Consider the following 15,388-nt stretch of genomic DNA (forward strand, 5'->3'; position numbering starts at 1 on the left):
AGCAAGGACTCGGTGTCGAGCGATCTCTCCATCCCAGACAAAGCCGCGTCCCTTCTAATCAGAAGAAGATTAGCCCATAAATTGGCACAGGTGAGCCAAATTTGAAAACGCCTTGCCCTGGACTGCAACAGACTGGCAAGCGAGGAGGCACTCACCAACCCTTCCTGGGACCTGTCGGAAGCTATCTTGGCAATATCCACAGACCAGAGGTCCAGTCTGCAACATGGAGGCCGCCGTAGATTCCAATGCTGAGGCATCTTGCAGAGACAAGGACAGAGCCATTGACCTCACCTGTTCCAAAGTCAAACCCGGCTTCAGGCAAATGATGTCTGGGTTAAGATTGCGTGACAACAAAAATGCAGAGCTCGTAGCATAGTACTTCCTATGTCTAGTAAGAGGCAGGGGTAGCAGTTAGGTAGAACCCCTAGACTGAAGTGAACCATCCCGGTCCGAAACAGAGGCGTTAACCTTCTGCAAGACCGACAAAGGAAGCTGAAGAGACGATTTGGGGTCCTGAGTAGCTCCCACCAAGGCTTCTAACCGACGATGAGAAGGATGTGTAGGCTCTTCTAAGGTGCCTTCTCCACCAAAATTAATGGAAGTGTTAGCAGCCAAACAGCCCGAAACACCAACTAACCTGTCTGGGCTGGGTCCACGCGTCGGCCTCCGAGACGAACCCACTATAACACTAGGAACATCACTTACCTCAACATATGACTCCACATGTCCATGAATGGTCACGGGTGTGGCGGACGTACGTACGTGAGATGGGGGAAAACTCGAACACTCAAGATCGAAGGAGAATCCCTTAGGGTCGAACTCTTGGAAGCACCAGTGAGAGAGGCAGGCAAACACTCCAGCTGCACCAACTCCGTGCTCACTACCTTCGACCTCTTGACAGGCGCCTTGAGATGCTTACGGCAATGAATGGGCCTAGGAGAAGAAGGAGCACTAACATCACGTGCACAGGCAGGGGAGGTTGCAACACGCTCGCGATGTGCATGGACGGGGGGACACACACACACACACAGACATGCCCGAGATTCAAGGCAGAACCCGAAGCATCTCCTGCAGAATGCACACCACAAACACTGCCCGAAACAACAGCACTCTCGGGAACACATCCGTGTTGTTCCTCCCTCAAAGGCAAAGGAAGGGCAAAGTCCTTAGCCTTCCAATGCTTGATACGCCGACAGGGCATAGAGAGGGAAGAGGGAGAGGAAGACAGCACTAGTTTCTTATGCGCACTCTTCTCCCAACTGATAAGGCAGCCAACTTCACATCCAATACAGAGTCCAACCTCTGAAGCACTGCCTGGCATATGACCTCAGACTGATGTGCCAGAGAAGACTCCGATGACAAGGAAGGGAGATGCAGCAAACTGGGCTGCAGTGATGACGTCACGACTGAGAAAGGCAGATCAGAGGAGACGACTGGGAGAGACGTCATCGATGTGAGTGACGTCACAAGCGGCGGTAACATCACCGCTTCCCCTCGGTGCGAGGGGGAATGAGACGCTACCGTTGGAGAAATACACAAAGACGGACCCCATGACATCATCAACGGGGCTGACGCCACAGCGTCACTCCGACTCGAAGTGACTGCAGACACTGGCAGAGCAATACAAGATGGGTGACTGCTGCTACCCACGAAGATGAGGCTGGGGAGAGGAGGGATGGCCTGGCCAGACTGGGGAGGGAGGTGTAAGCCTCCACAAAATGCGCTAGGAACCCCTCCAAGGATGGGGTAACCCCCCCTAGCCGGAGCATCTTCCAAATCGCTGCCATTTTGGACGCCTCCGACTCTGGAAGAGAAGAGATTGATGAAAAAGTCCCACCCTTCTCGGGAACCAAATAAACTCCCAAGGAAGAAGGGCTACATTACAAACACTAGCCTGGCGGCCTCCCGATACTTCCATTGACGAATCAATGGAAGAAAAGGAAGGAGACGCAGGGACAACATTACTATGAGGGTTGACTACTGCAGGAGACGAAACATTGGGAATAGGCACAAAACTTTCCCAAGTAGGAAGAGTCGAAACTCTCCGATGTTCTCTCTTGCCATAAAACAACCTCCACTGCTCCTTAGGCCATGCCCAGCATTCCGTGCAAGGATTCGTAATAGTACAAAAATCAGAATGGCACCTACTGCACGTGATGTGAAGGTCGGTCGCTACCCAAGCCAAAAAACGAGAACACGGAAAACCTGGAACTCCGGGGCACATACACTGACGCCGAGAAGGAGCAGAAGAAGCCATAATACCAGCCAAACACACACACAAAAAAGAAACGAAACGGGCAATGAACTGTGAAAAGGCTAAGAGAAGTTAACACAACTCTCGCCCAGGCAGTCAAAAGAAAGACTGGTGTAGCGGCGTTGTCCTTGACCACTTCTAACCCGAGCTACGCATGCGTTGCCAGATATCACAAGATTCCTTGCTTTCATGTGCTTTTTAACCGGATCCAGCTAGGCGCTAAAAATTATCCTGTTATTAAGACCGAAGGTTTGTTCGCGTATGAACAACAGCAATTTTCAATGCCAATATGCACTGATTTCCAATTATTGGTGTCAATACATACCAAGCAGAGGTGCCATTAACCAGTTATTGGTGCTGTAAGTGCCAATTTTCGGTTATCAGCAATTTTCACTACGGAATGGAACTGCCGCTGATAACCGGGGACTGCCTCTACTTCAAAATTGTGTTTTTTACCAACAAAATGATAATCAATTTTTAATGTTAAATGAATGTTATCCTAAATGTTATTACTACTGTAATTACAATACCATTAAAATTCGGAAAGGTTACCGAAAGATGAAGGTGGCTGTGAGCATAACCATAACTTGATGGTTACATTTATCAGCTGGGCTTGCACAGAGAAAAGTTAATTTCACTGATATGGAATTATTCCTCAAATGTGCCAATATGTAAGGTAAAAATGGTTTTATTACCTTTATTATAGTTTATAGTCACCTCTCAATTAATGTGTGTTTAATTAACACGTTTTCGATTTAAAACGAGCTAGAAAATATTTTAAAATGTTTGAAAAAAGCAAAAAATTTGATTTGACAAGAATTGGTGCTGGAGCATTGTTTTTAAATCACCCACGCATCAGCGTTGCTGATGATGGCCATTGACATAAACAGACATAGCAAAGTGCACTACATGTATTTATTGATAGAGCAAAAGACGGTGTTATGTATCTATTAATAATTTATTAATAAAGCAAAAGACAGTTTATTTGTTAATAAAGCAAAAGATTTTGTTCTGTTGTTCTTTTCTGTCTGATCTACTTAATACAGGTATTCTCCTATTAACGATGGACTTAGGTTCCAAAAAACCCATCGTTTGCTGGAAAAATCGTATCTCGAATATACTTGGCCTATCTTACACTAGGGTAATCAATACTATCTTTACATATAGTGAAGCCTAGCCTACAATGCACAGTATACTTTATAAATATATGGTAGAGTAATTATTAATTTCAGCTAATTCTCTAGATTCAAAGCACATTGGCTTATGATAATTCAGTAAAAAAAAATGGACACAAAACAAGAATCAGCTTCGTTCCGACACCGGCATAATTGAGCGATTTCAGGCTTCTGATGGCTACATATAATTACAAACGCAACAATATTATATGTATTCTCATATTGTATTATTATAAAATAATAACATAGCAGTCAATGTTTTGGTTTGGAAATCAGCTGATGGTGAATAAGAGTTTATTTCGCCATATAAAACTCAATTCTGTGGGAATTTTCTTGCTTCTAGTTAGCATAAACGAATATCTAGATACTACTTATATGAGACAAGGTCATTTTTTGTTATACGACAAATTTTTAAGTTGAAATATGACTTGAATAAGTCTTGTTGTGAACTAAATTACTTTTTTGTTGACAGATTGCATTGGGAGATGGGAACATGTTTACTGCATAAAAAAAAAAGTGATTCCGTTTGCTTTTTTCACTTGATTTCATCATAATATGAACTTTACATTATTTACTTGTATTGGCATGAAAATAACATTAAAATTTGTTATTTCAAGCCCAGTAGTTCTGATTGAAATAATTTTCCCTCGATTTTATATACGGTTGTGTTTGATGGCATAACTTTACATGAGTTTTGTCATTGTTGCCCATGCATAATAATAGTCATTAGCAACTTGAACAGCTTTTTCAGCTTCAGCTACAACTTAGTTTAAATTTAACAGCATTATTCCTTGCTGATCTTTGATCTACAGTGTTTCCCCGTATTCGCAGGAGATGTGTACCAGACACCCACGCGAATAGCTTTAACCCGGGAATAGTTAGAACTCCCCTCTAAAAATACCTATATCTGCCTATCTTGAAAGTTCAAATACCAAATTTCTACTTTAAGTATTATCCTACATCAAATATACCATTGAATTGGTAATATTAATATCATTTTAAAGTCATCTTAAACATTTTACCAGCCAATAGCAGAGAGAGAGAGAGAGAGAGAGAGAGAGACCTTACCTTACAGACCTTACAGTTCATTCGGGTTGCCCCAGGTCCCTCAGTGTGAGGCACCTCTAATGTCTACCAGAGAGTTGCTAGTACATCTTCCGGTATATTTTGCATCTTCCAATCTTGGATGGTCTGGGATGCAGTTTAGATATTTGTCGAGCTTATTCTTAAACACATCTACGCTCACTCCTGATATATTCCTCAGATGAGCTGGCAACGCATTGAATAGACGCTGCATTATCGATGCTGGTGCGTAGTGGATTAATGTCCTGTGGGCTTTCCTTATTTTTCCTGGTATAGTTTTGGGCACTATTAATCTACCTCTGCTTGCTCTTTCTGATATTTTTAGTTCCATGATGTTTTCTGCTATTCCTTCTATCTGTTTCCATGCCTGAATTATCATGTAGTGTTCTCTTCTCTTTTCTAGACTATATAATTTTAAGGATTGTAGTCTTTCCCAGTAGTCAAGGTCCTTAACTTCTTCTATTCTAGCTGTAAAGGACCTTTGTACACTCTCTATTTGTGCAATATCCTTTTGATAGTGTGGGTACCATATCATATTGCAATATTCAAGTGGAATACGAACATATGTTTTATAAAGCATAATCATGTGTTCAGCTTTTCTTGTTTTGAAGTGCCGTAACAACATTCCCTTTTTGCTTTACATTTTGCCAAAAGAATTGCTATTTGATCATTGCATAACATGTTCCTATTCATCATCACACCAAGGTCTTTAACTGCTTCCTTATTTGTGATTGTCTCATTATTAGGTCCCCTATATGCATATAACTTTCCTTCTCTGTCTCCATAATTTATTGATTCAAATTTATCAGAGTTAAATACCATCCTATTTACCTCTGCCCAATCATATACTTTGTTAAGGTCTCTTTGTAGAGCGTTCCTATCTTCATCACAAGTAATTTCTCTACTTATTCTTGTGTCATCAGCGAAACTACTCACTACCGAATCCTTAACATTACTGTCTATGTCTTCAATCATAATAACAAACAGTATTGCAGCTAACACCGTACCTTTTGGCACACCGGATATTACCTTGGCTTCATCCGATTTCTCATCGTTTGCAATAACTATCTGTTTTCTGTTGTGTAAAAATTCTTTTAACCATCTTCCTACTTTATCCACGATATTGTGTTTTCTAATTTTCTTCGCTAATATATTATGGTCTACTTTGTCAAAAGCTTTTGCAAAGTCTAGATAAACCACATCTGTTTCATTTCTGCTTTTCATATTTTTGAATATGTTCTCACAGTGGACTAACAGTTGGGTTTGTGTACTTTTTCCGGGAACGAAACCATGTTGTCCTATATTAAACAAATTATTTTTTATTAAATGTTTCATAATATTTTTCTTCATTACCCTTTCATACACTTTCATAATATGTGATGTTAGACTCACAGGCCTATAATTACTTGCCTCTAGTCTTGATCCACTTTTGAAAGTAGGGGTGATATATGCTAATTTGTGCTCATCATAAATCTTGCCTGTATCTACACTTTGTCTTAATAATATTGCAAGTGGCTTTGCGATAGAATGAACTACTTTCTTTAACAAAATAGCAGGAACTCCATCAGGCCCTGCAGCAGCTCCATTTTTAATTTCATTAATTGCCTGCACAATATCAGCTTCATTAATTACTATGTCAGCTAAATATTCACTATTTTCGTCCCTTACTTCTATATCATTATCTTCATTATCTATTCTAGGGGTGAATTCTCTCTTATATCGTTCTGCCAGTATGTTGCAAATTTCCTTTTTTTCATTCGTTAATCTCCCTTCAATTCTTAGAGGGCCTATTTCTATTCTTCTTTTATTCATCTTTTTCGCGAATGAGTATAATAGTTTGGGGTTTTGCTTGATATTTATTAGGGTTTTTTCTTCCAAGTCCCGTTTTTCATTTTCTGTCGATTGTATAATCTTTTGTTCTGCATTTTCTATCTTACTTTTTAGTTCTATAACTTTCCATGCATTTTTTTCTTTTTCTTTTGCAAGTCCTTTTTTCCACTTTCTGATTTTCTGGAACAAGATCCTTCTGTCTCTTGGTATGCATGACTGATGTTTACTTTTCTTCTTCGGTATATATTTATCCACTATTTTCTCTAATATTTTATATAATATCTCCGTATTTACTCTTATGTCATCACTTACGAAAATGTTATCCCAATCTTTGTTTAATTCTTCATTTATTTCTGACCATTTTATATTTTTACTGTAGAAGTTGTATTTTCCATATCCTTCCTACTTTTTCATTTCTTGCTTATCTCTGTTTTCAGAGAGAGAGAGAGAGAGAGAGAGAGAGAGAGAGAGAGAGAGAGAGAGAGAGAGAGAGAGAGAGAGAGAGAGAGAAATAACTCCTTATGATTTTAATAGATTGAAATGAACGTCTATAGGCAACACTTTTTTCCACTCCCATAAATACATTTATTTCTCCAGAGAAGAGAGAAAGAGAGGACTGAGCAATTATGTTTGTCTGTCTATCAATTCTTTTGATGGGAGCGAGAGAGATAAAAGAAGGAAGAAATAGAAACACCAAATGTATACCTTATGTAACATCCTGCATCATATTTACCTTAAATTATTATCATATTACTGTATTAATCTTAGAGATTGTATTAATATAATTTCAAAGTAATCTTAAACATTAGTACCCTTAAAGGTGTATATACTTACATACGTACTTATAACACTTGCAGCCAAGAGAGAGAGACAGAGTTACCACTATGACAAGTATCTTGTGGAGAGAGAGAGAGAGAGAGAGAGAGAGAGAGAGAGAGAGAGAGAGAGAGAGAGAGAGAGAGAGTTAACCTTAATTAAAAGTGACATGGATAGATTAGTATTGTATTTCTTTAAAATACTATCACATAATATGAAATTTTTAATTACAGTTATTATTCTTATTCTTATTTGAAAGTACTAAAAACATATAGTACAAGTACTAATAAAAAAAATCTTGAGTCTCAGTAAATGAGAGAGAGAGAGAGAGAGAGAGAGAGAGAGAGAGAGAGGAAATTACATGAGCACTTGGTGGGCAACAAACACAACAGCTCCTCTCCCCTCCTGTCACATAACTTGATACTATATCTGACAGTTTTAGTACCTGGAGTTAGAGAGTGAAGACTGGGATTTCCTTCATTCTTCCATAAATTTTTAAATTTATAACCTAAGATCTTAAAAATTCACTATGGTATTTTCTTTAATGAATTCATATTATTACTGTATACATTAATATTAATATTTGAAAATAGTAAATAATTTATTTATACAAAAAAACATACATCTTTTGTAGTAGAGAGAGAGAGAGAGAGAGAGAGAGAGAGAGAGAGAGAGAGAGAGAGAGAGAGAGAGAGAGAGAGAATTATTATTTTTATTATGGAATATCATTTAAACTTATTACACTTACTAATACAGTATTAATCAAAATTAATATTTGAAAATTAGTAATTCATTTTCGTATCATAAAAATGTATTTAGTCAAGAAAATAAACATCAAAATAGACTAATTAGGGATTATTTTCGTCGAAAAACCAGCGAATGGGTGAATCCCCCGCAAATAAATGGGTAGATATGGTCCAGAGAGAAATCCGCGAATTGAGTTTGTGAATCCGGAGAACGCGAATACGGGAGGCCCACTATAGAAAATAAAGTTATTACATAAAAATATGTCAGTCCCCTTCTACATAACGTCGTTTATAACATAACTACGGTAATTGTTACTATTGTACGATGGTTGAAATACACCAAACAGATGTTGCTGTTATCCAATTCGGTTGTACTTAGCAAAAAAGGGTAGAGTTCCCAAAGTCCAGGAACGTAAGCCCCCTTATTACTGTTATTTCTTGGAAAAATATGTTTAAATAATGCATTTTTAATTAAAGCGAGCTCTCCAGGAACGTAACCCTCGCGTTAATTGAGAGGTGACTGTATTTCCTAACGTGGATCTTTTCATGCATGTTGGTGGTTATTGCACTGAGGCCGAGGCACCTTACCAATAAACATCACTTAAAATTCAAGGTCTGATTTCTGGAATAGTAGTATTTGACGATCCCCAGGTTTTAAAGGTGAATTTTAAGTTTTAAAGGTCGTCTTATACACGGAATATATGGTAATTAATTATTGGTCTTTCAGACAAAATAGTGTGTGAACGCCCAGTATGAATTCAAGTATTTTATATGCTAAATCATAATTAAACAATGCAAATATCAAATAAAGCTTCATTTTCCAGGAGATCTCCTGGCAGAAATATTTGACTTGGCACTAAAAGTACAGAAAATAAGAAGTAGCATGTGTACTTCAATCACTTATGTTACATAGAACATAACAGAAAATTTGTAACTTGGTAAAGCACTGAAAGGACAAAAAGAAACTATTGCTATGAAACTGGCATAGAATTACTTATACCTTTGGAATTCAGACTTTTCAGTCATTTCATCAAAAGACGACTTGGCATCAGGATGCCTGAGGAGTGACTTCGGGGTCATCAAAATCAAAGGTTTACGGAAAGGAAGAGCAATCTGTCGCCGTAAAATGTGGAAATAGTTTGCAGGGGTGGAACAGTTGGCTATCTGTTGAGGAATAACAATCTCAATAAATAACAATCTCAATAAAGAACACAGAAGCAATTTTCAAGTAATAAAATACTCAATTTTGGTTTATCTACCACTTGAATGTCATAAATTCACAAGGAATTTTAATCAAAGCTAACAGCCCACTTACTAGTGAAAATTAACACTTACTATCCAATTGATATCTGATAGCTGGCGAATAGCAAAGTCCTCAGTGAAAGCAGGCAAGATATCAGGATCATCTGCAGTCATCTGAAGGAATCGTTCGAGTCGTGCACTTGAGTGTTCAGGTCCCTGAAAAAATAAATCCTCAAAATATATAATCAAATTTTGAATAAATTTCTCTTCCCTATACTATTGATTGGCTGGTAGTAAAAAAAATTGCATGGTAATAATCAACAATATGCCCATAAAAAATTTTCCCATTCCCAAGTTCACCATTCTTTAGTCTGACAACCAGACAAAAGCAGTTTCACCATGCATGCAGCCTGTGGATCCCCAGGCATGCCTCAACCCACTTTACTTTTTGTAGACTGTGTGTAGGGTAGCAATAGGTTTTGGACTCGAAAGATGGCCTTTATTACATGATTATTGGGTTTGCATAAAATATGCTGGATACTGCAGTCATATTGTCTAGAACCAACAAAATATGGGTCCCTTTTGGAGGTTTCCGTTTTCTGGGGGACAGATAGACAGCCATCACCTCCATGAAGTTGATATGACACCAACTCATAGCAGGTGATTACCGCCCTTCTACCAGGCGATCCCCCATTGGCTTTCCCAACCTGTCAAGGAGGCATGTGTGTGTACGTATTATCACTTATACAGACAGAGGAGTCAGGATGATCTGTTTTGCCAAAGACCCCTTTCAGGTCCATGGCCAGAGTATCTTCCCAACATTTCGACTCCTTGGAAGTAGATTGCAAATCTTTTTTCTTGCATGCCATAGCCAGAATTTAAAAAAAAATTTTAGTTGCAACCTGAGGACTGGAACTACCACAGATGCAAATTAACAGGCCGATCATATACTCCAACTGACATCTGGAAATGCTGAGCTGTGCAAGGAACCTTTTTCAGGTCCACCTTTATTCTGTTCTGAGTGTTGGTGGGGAGACAGAACTGGCTGTGAAGAGTATCCCTACAAAGTTCCAGCCACGGAAAGAGTCTGCTGGGTGTAAGGTGGGACTTGTTCCAATTATTAGAAAACCTTCTGACTGGAGTTTATTGACTACCACTCTCTGGCTTCATAAGCACTCTTCTCTAGTGGGCCACCAGATTAGCCAATCATCCAGGTAGGCTACCAGTTAAATTCCTTCTTTCCTGAGGTCTCGGACAACTACTGCTACTAACTTTATACAACCTTTTCAAGCACTGTTCAACAAAAAGGGCATGACTTTGAATCTGTACATTTCCTTCCCTATCTGGAACCCTAGGAAGGGAAGATGGGAACGGCAATGGGGCATGCCAGTATGTGTCTTTTAGATCTATAAAAATAGTCCAGGTCCCTTGTGGAATGACTGAACATACTTGGGCAACATTAGTAATCCAGAAACTATGGCAAACAGTGTTTGTTCAAGCTTGATAAGTTGAGGATCACCCTCCGTCCAGAGGAATCCTTCTTGGGGCCACTGAAGAGACGTACTTGGTGGTGAATATATGCATGTTTCTCTATGGCTCTCTTTAAAAGGACCTCCCACACAATCTTCCTAAGAGGGGTCTGGTTTTTGGACAAACCCCTTTAAAGTGAGGTGGAGGATGAGACCATTTCTACCCTAGCCTGTTGAAGATAATACTGTGTCCCCAAGAGGAGGGCTTCCACTACATGTGATACTGTAGATGCCCCCGACCATAAAAATTTCTATTGGGCTCCACCTCTTCCCTGGTACAAGCATCTTGGCATGCTTCAAAAGGGGTGCTTTTGCTGCTGTTGTCCTTTCTGTTGTTAAGAGGATCCTTTGCATGTGACTGGAAGCTTCTATGACTTCAACTCATAACTAACTTTCTTTGGGTTAGGAAGAGAAAACTCAAGCCCATTGCTTCCTGGATTCCCCTCTTCGAAGGAGAGCATACATTGGGGAGCGACATATTGGAACCTGCCAATATTTCCATTAGAGCCTTTATGAAAAACTAGAAAATCATGGAGTGCTCCAGCTTAGGAAGTTATGATATTGAGGAGGTGGAGCCTAGCATGAAATTCAGGCAAGGCTGTCCCCTCAGAGATTTTTTCATAGGAGTCCCAAACCACTGAGTAGCCATGTCCAGAGGAAGCTTTTTCCTTCACATGAATGTTTTAAAGGGGAAGGGACATAAGGATGGGGTTATCCAGTGAGCATATTGGTTCTCTACAATAGCTGTATAACTCCATTTTCCATTAACCTGGTAAAAGGTTCCTTCTATGGCTTTCAATTCCATGTATATTCGTAGGTAGGCTAACTGTCTCTTTCGGTGGTTTCTCAATGTCTACTGAAGGAGGGACTAAGCATCATTCCATATTAGGAAACACTGCTCTGTCCCAAAATTCTACACATTCAACTTCAATCATAATTTTCCTCTCAGTGATAAGGCATTTACAATCAGGAGAAAAGACACATTGAGGTGTTACACCAAGGGCTATCAGCATCATTGGGACAGCTACTGGAGTCCCTACTATCATTTGATTTGAATTTTTTTTAGCCTAATTGGCTGTATTATTGCTACCAGTCAGCTTTGAAACCAAAATCTGCCCGGGCAGACTGTGCAACCAGTTTATTCTTTCATTTAAAAGCTGAGAAATTCTTACAACTTACATCTAATTCAGTATCCAGGAATGACCTGATTTCCTCTTTGAAATCATGGATAACAACTCTTAATATTTTGACATTCAGCTGCTAATACATCTTTGATACTGCTCATAATTTCCTCATGCAACAAGCGTTATTTCCCTAATTGGGGGTGCTTGCACGACTTGATTGTGCCAAGGCAGCCGTATTGCAACGGCCAGGCAACATAAGAACACAAGTACTGGATGAATAACTATACCAATTAAAAGATACAGACACTTCAGATGGTGGTTAGGTGGATCCTATTAGGACCTCCTTCAGTATCTGATTGCTGCATTGGAGAGATTTTCTTCTGAGGTATCTCTCTCATGTACAGCAGAAGGCTGTGTCCCTAGTCTACCTGGGTTCAGCAGGGCAGACTCAGTGGCAATATCCACTTCATTTCCAATAATGGGAACAAGTAAAGACTCCTCTTCTCCATCGGAGGAGTTCACCTGGGAGGTACTAGGAACCAACGCTTTCAGGTACTGTCCCCAACATGGGTTTCACCAGAAAGATGTAGTCTCCTCCTTCTGTAACGTTACTGAAACCTAGGACCTAACAATACAGCTTAAAGCTTGCTGCTTAATTCTTGAAACTTGCTGGAGGAGCAGTGAGCAGTTTCATGCTTAAAAATTGCTGCCAGGAGAATGTTACATATTTCACACAAGTCCGGCAACCAACCATATTCCCCTTTATTCCTACAAGGGCTATGTTCATGGCAGGTGGTATGAGCAGTACCCATTGGCAAAAAGCGGACCACGAAAATCGCTGTGGTGCACACAATGTGTAGGTCTTGCATAATAGTCCCCATAGTGATATAAAGAAAAAGTATTTATTAGAAACTACTTGGTTTACTAATCATCTATAATCACTGTATGGGTAGTATACACTCAACATACTACAGGCTAACTATCATGATGAGCGTCATGACAAAACGTACTTGAGAAGGCTCGAATATGCTGACGCAGGAGCCGAGTCCTGATCTACTTTCTCTTCGTTGGATGATACAAGTGACAAGGTGGTATATCCAACTTTAGGAACAATAGCCTTCTTAAGAAAACCCATCAGATCATGATGTTACTGATGATGTGGAGCTAAAGACAAATCTTCTAAACCAGACGTCTTTGCACAAGACACAGTTGGCGTCGAACGTTCTACCTTTGGTGCCAAGCGACTCACTTAAGGCACCGAGAGACTTACAGAAGGGGGGAACTGTACAGGTGAGTGTGAGTGAGTCGACACACCTGACGCTGAACACTGGGAGTGGACTGGTGACTGGAAGCAAGAGGTTGCTTACAATGCTCCAAATATCTAGGTGCTAGCACAGGTTGTTCAAATGAGGCTAACGACTCCGGACTGTCCCAAGGTGAATACTCAGATGGATCATGATGAGCAGGAGCATAACTGCAAGAAAGTTGCGGTCTAAGAACAGGTTCCTTATGCTTCTCCACAAGTGGGAGACAATACTTCTGAATCCAATGACAACTGAGCACCACTCACTAAAACACCTTTCCAGCGACATTCAGTCGAAACCTGTGAACACACGACAGGTTCAACCATGGGGCAACTATCAGGGACAATCTCCTCGACTGCCAGTATGACTTCTCCCCGGTGCAGAGGAGCAGGACTGACTTTAGGTCTAAGAGATCAGAGGGGCAGCGCCACTCCTCCACCACACATCCAGTAAGATGCCTTTCCAGTGGCTGTCTGTCAATACCTGACTACCCGAATGTAAACCCACGACCTCCCTTGGACCTCTGGTATGTCTTCTTCCCGGTGTGGGGGAGTGAGACAGGGACCTTTGTCTCGGAGCATTGAGGGATGAGTAGTTACCTCCTCCACTGCACAACACTTCACTGTTATAAGGATAAATTTATGATAAAAGAAATAAAAGACTGACAAAGGCATGGGAGGGAAGTGAGGGAGCCAGGCATAGGAGCAAATGAATAAGAAAGGAGGGCTAGTAGTAGGAGAGAACTGGTGCTGGGTGGTGCACGCTCTGAGCTGGGCACAGGAGGTAGGCGGCAAGCAGCAGGCAACAGATGGAAGTAGGTGGTGGGCGCTCCTGTGTGCACAGTGGCGAAGAGAGGCTATTAATGGGAGCCTCACTGATCTCTCAGTTACTGCTTACAGTGGTCCCACCATATTCGCAGGGGATGTGTACCAGGCCCCACCACGAATAGTTGGAACCCCTATAAAAATGCTTAAAACCTCCTATTTTGTTAGTTAAAACTATAGAAAAACCAACTGAAAATTTCTATACCTGGTTTTTTTAAGAGTTTATCACAAAAAGTGCATTATTTGAGGAGATTGATAAAAAAAAACCCAGGCATGAGTGGATATTTCTCATAGAAAAATAACATGAATGGGTGAATTTTCCGTGAATAGTGGGGGAAATTTTCCCGAGAGAAATCTGCAAATGCGAGAGTCCGCGAATTTGGAGAAAGCGAATACAGGGGTCCAATGTACTTTCATGAACAATAATCGATCACCAACTACTTTTTACATCTCTATAGCAATTTCTGGTATCTAGGTATAAAAACATACATAAAATGTATGAATATCATGGGTATTTCTTATATTCAGACATGAATGTATTTTGAGATAATATTAATGTACGTGTACTTTCTAAAACAAAAGATAATTTTAAATACAAAAGTAGTTTCAGCATTAAAGTACCAAAGCATATCTGACTCTAATATTGTAAAAAAAAACAATTGCTTTTATTCTCTATTACAGTCAACCCCTACTACATGTTCTCAAGATTCACAGATTTTTTCTGTTGAGCATCTATAAATTATTTGCAAAAAATTCGGCAATTCACTGCCTTTTCTGTTGATAAATTCACTAATTAGTATATTTTGATGTTATTTTCATGACTAAATACATTTTTATGATAAAAAAATTATTTGGTAATTTTTAAATAATATTAATTCATATTTTATTAAGTTTAATAAGATTAAATTATATTATATAATAAAAATAATAATTATCCTCTCTCTTACTGAGATAGTATATGTTTTTGTAAAAATAATTATTTACTAATTTTTCAATATTAATATCTATGTAAACAGCAATAATATCAATTCATTAAAGAAAATCCTGTAGTGAATGAGTAGGGTTTTAGTTTATAAATTAATAAATCATGTAAAAATATAGGAAACCCCAATCTTTATGTTGAGAGACTTGAAAAGAGGAGAGTGTGAACCTGTCAGAAATGTCAAGAAACCTGATGGCAAGGGTGGGACGGTCAGTGATGCCAACTTAGTGGGTTCAAGTGTTGCGAGCTTGGCAGTCAAAGGAAATGCTGAAAAATCTCTCTCTCTTTTGGCAGTCCAAAAAAAAAAATTGTGTGTGTTCTTTGCAGATTTTTCTGCTGAGCCTATCTATAAATTCTTCGCAGAAAATTCGGCACTTCCTGGACCTTTTTGTTGATAAATTTGCACTAATTAGTGTATTTTGATGTTTTTTCATGACTATATAAATTTTTTATGATGCAAAAAGGATTTACTAATTTTC

The 15,388-nt window shown here is 39.4% G+C and overlaps 1 protein-coding gene across 1 annotated transcript in view; it reads right to left on the reverse strand.

Moving 5' to 3' along the window:
- Positions 1-15,388, reverse strand: part of LOC135219682 (2-oxoglutarate dehydrogenase-like, mitochondrial) — a 446,325-nt gene that overhangs the window by 67,099 nt on the left and 363,838 nt on the right. Inside the window, 2 exon segments of the mRNA XM_064256630.1 lie at positions 8,905-9,068; positions 9,240-9,362. Of these exon segments, the coding sequence (XP_064112700.1) occupies positions 8,905-9,068; positions 9,240-9,362 (287 nt within the window).

This window comes from Macrobrachium nipponense, chromosome 1, assembly GCF_015104395.2.
Source record: "Macrobrachium nipponense isolate FS-2020 chromosome 1, ASM1510439v2, whole genome shotgun sequence".
NCBI classification, from domain to species: domain Eukaryota; kingdom Metazoa; phylum Arthropoda; class Malacostraca; order Decapoda; family Palaemonidae; genus Macrobrachium; species Macrobrachium nipponense.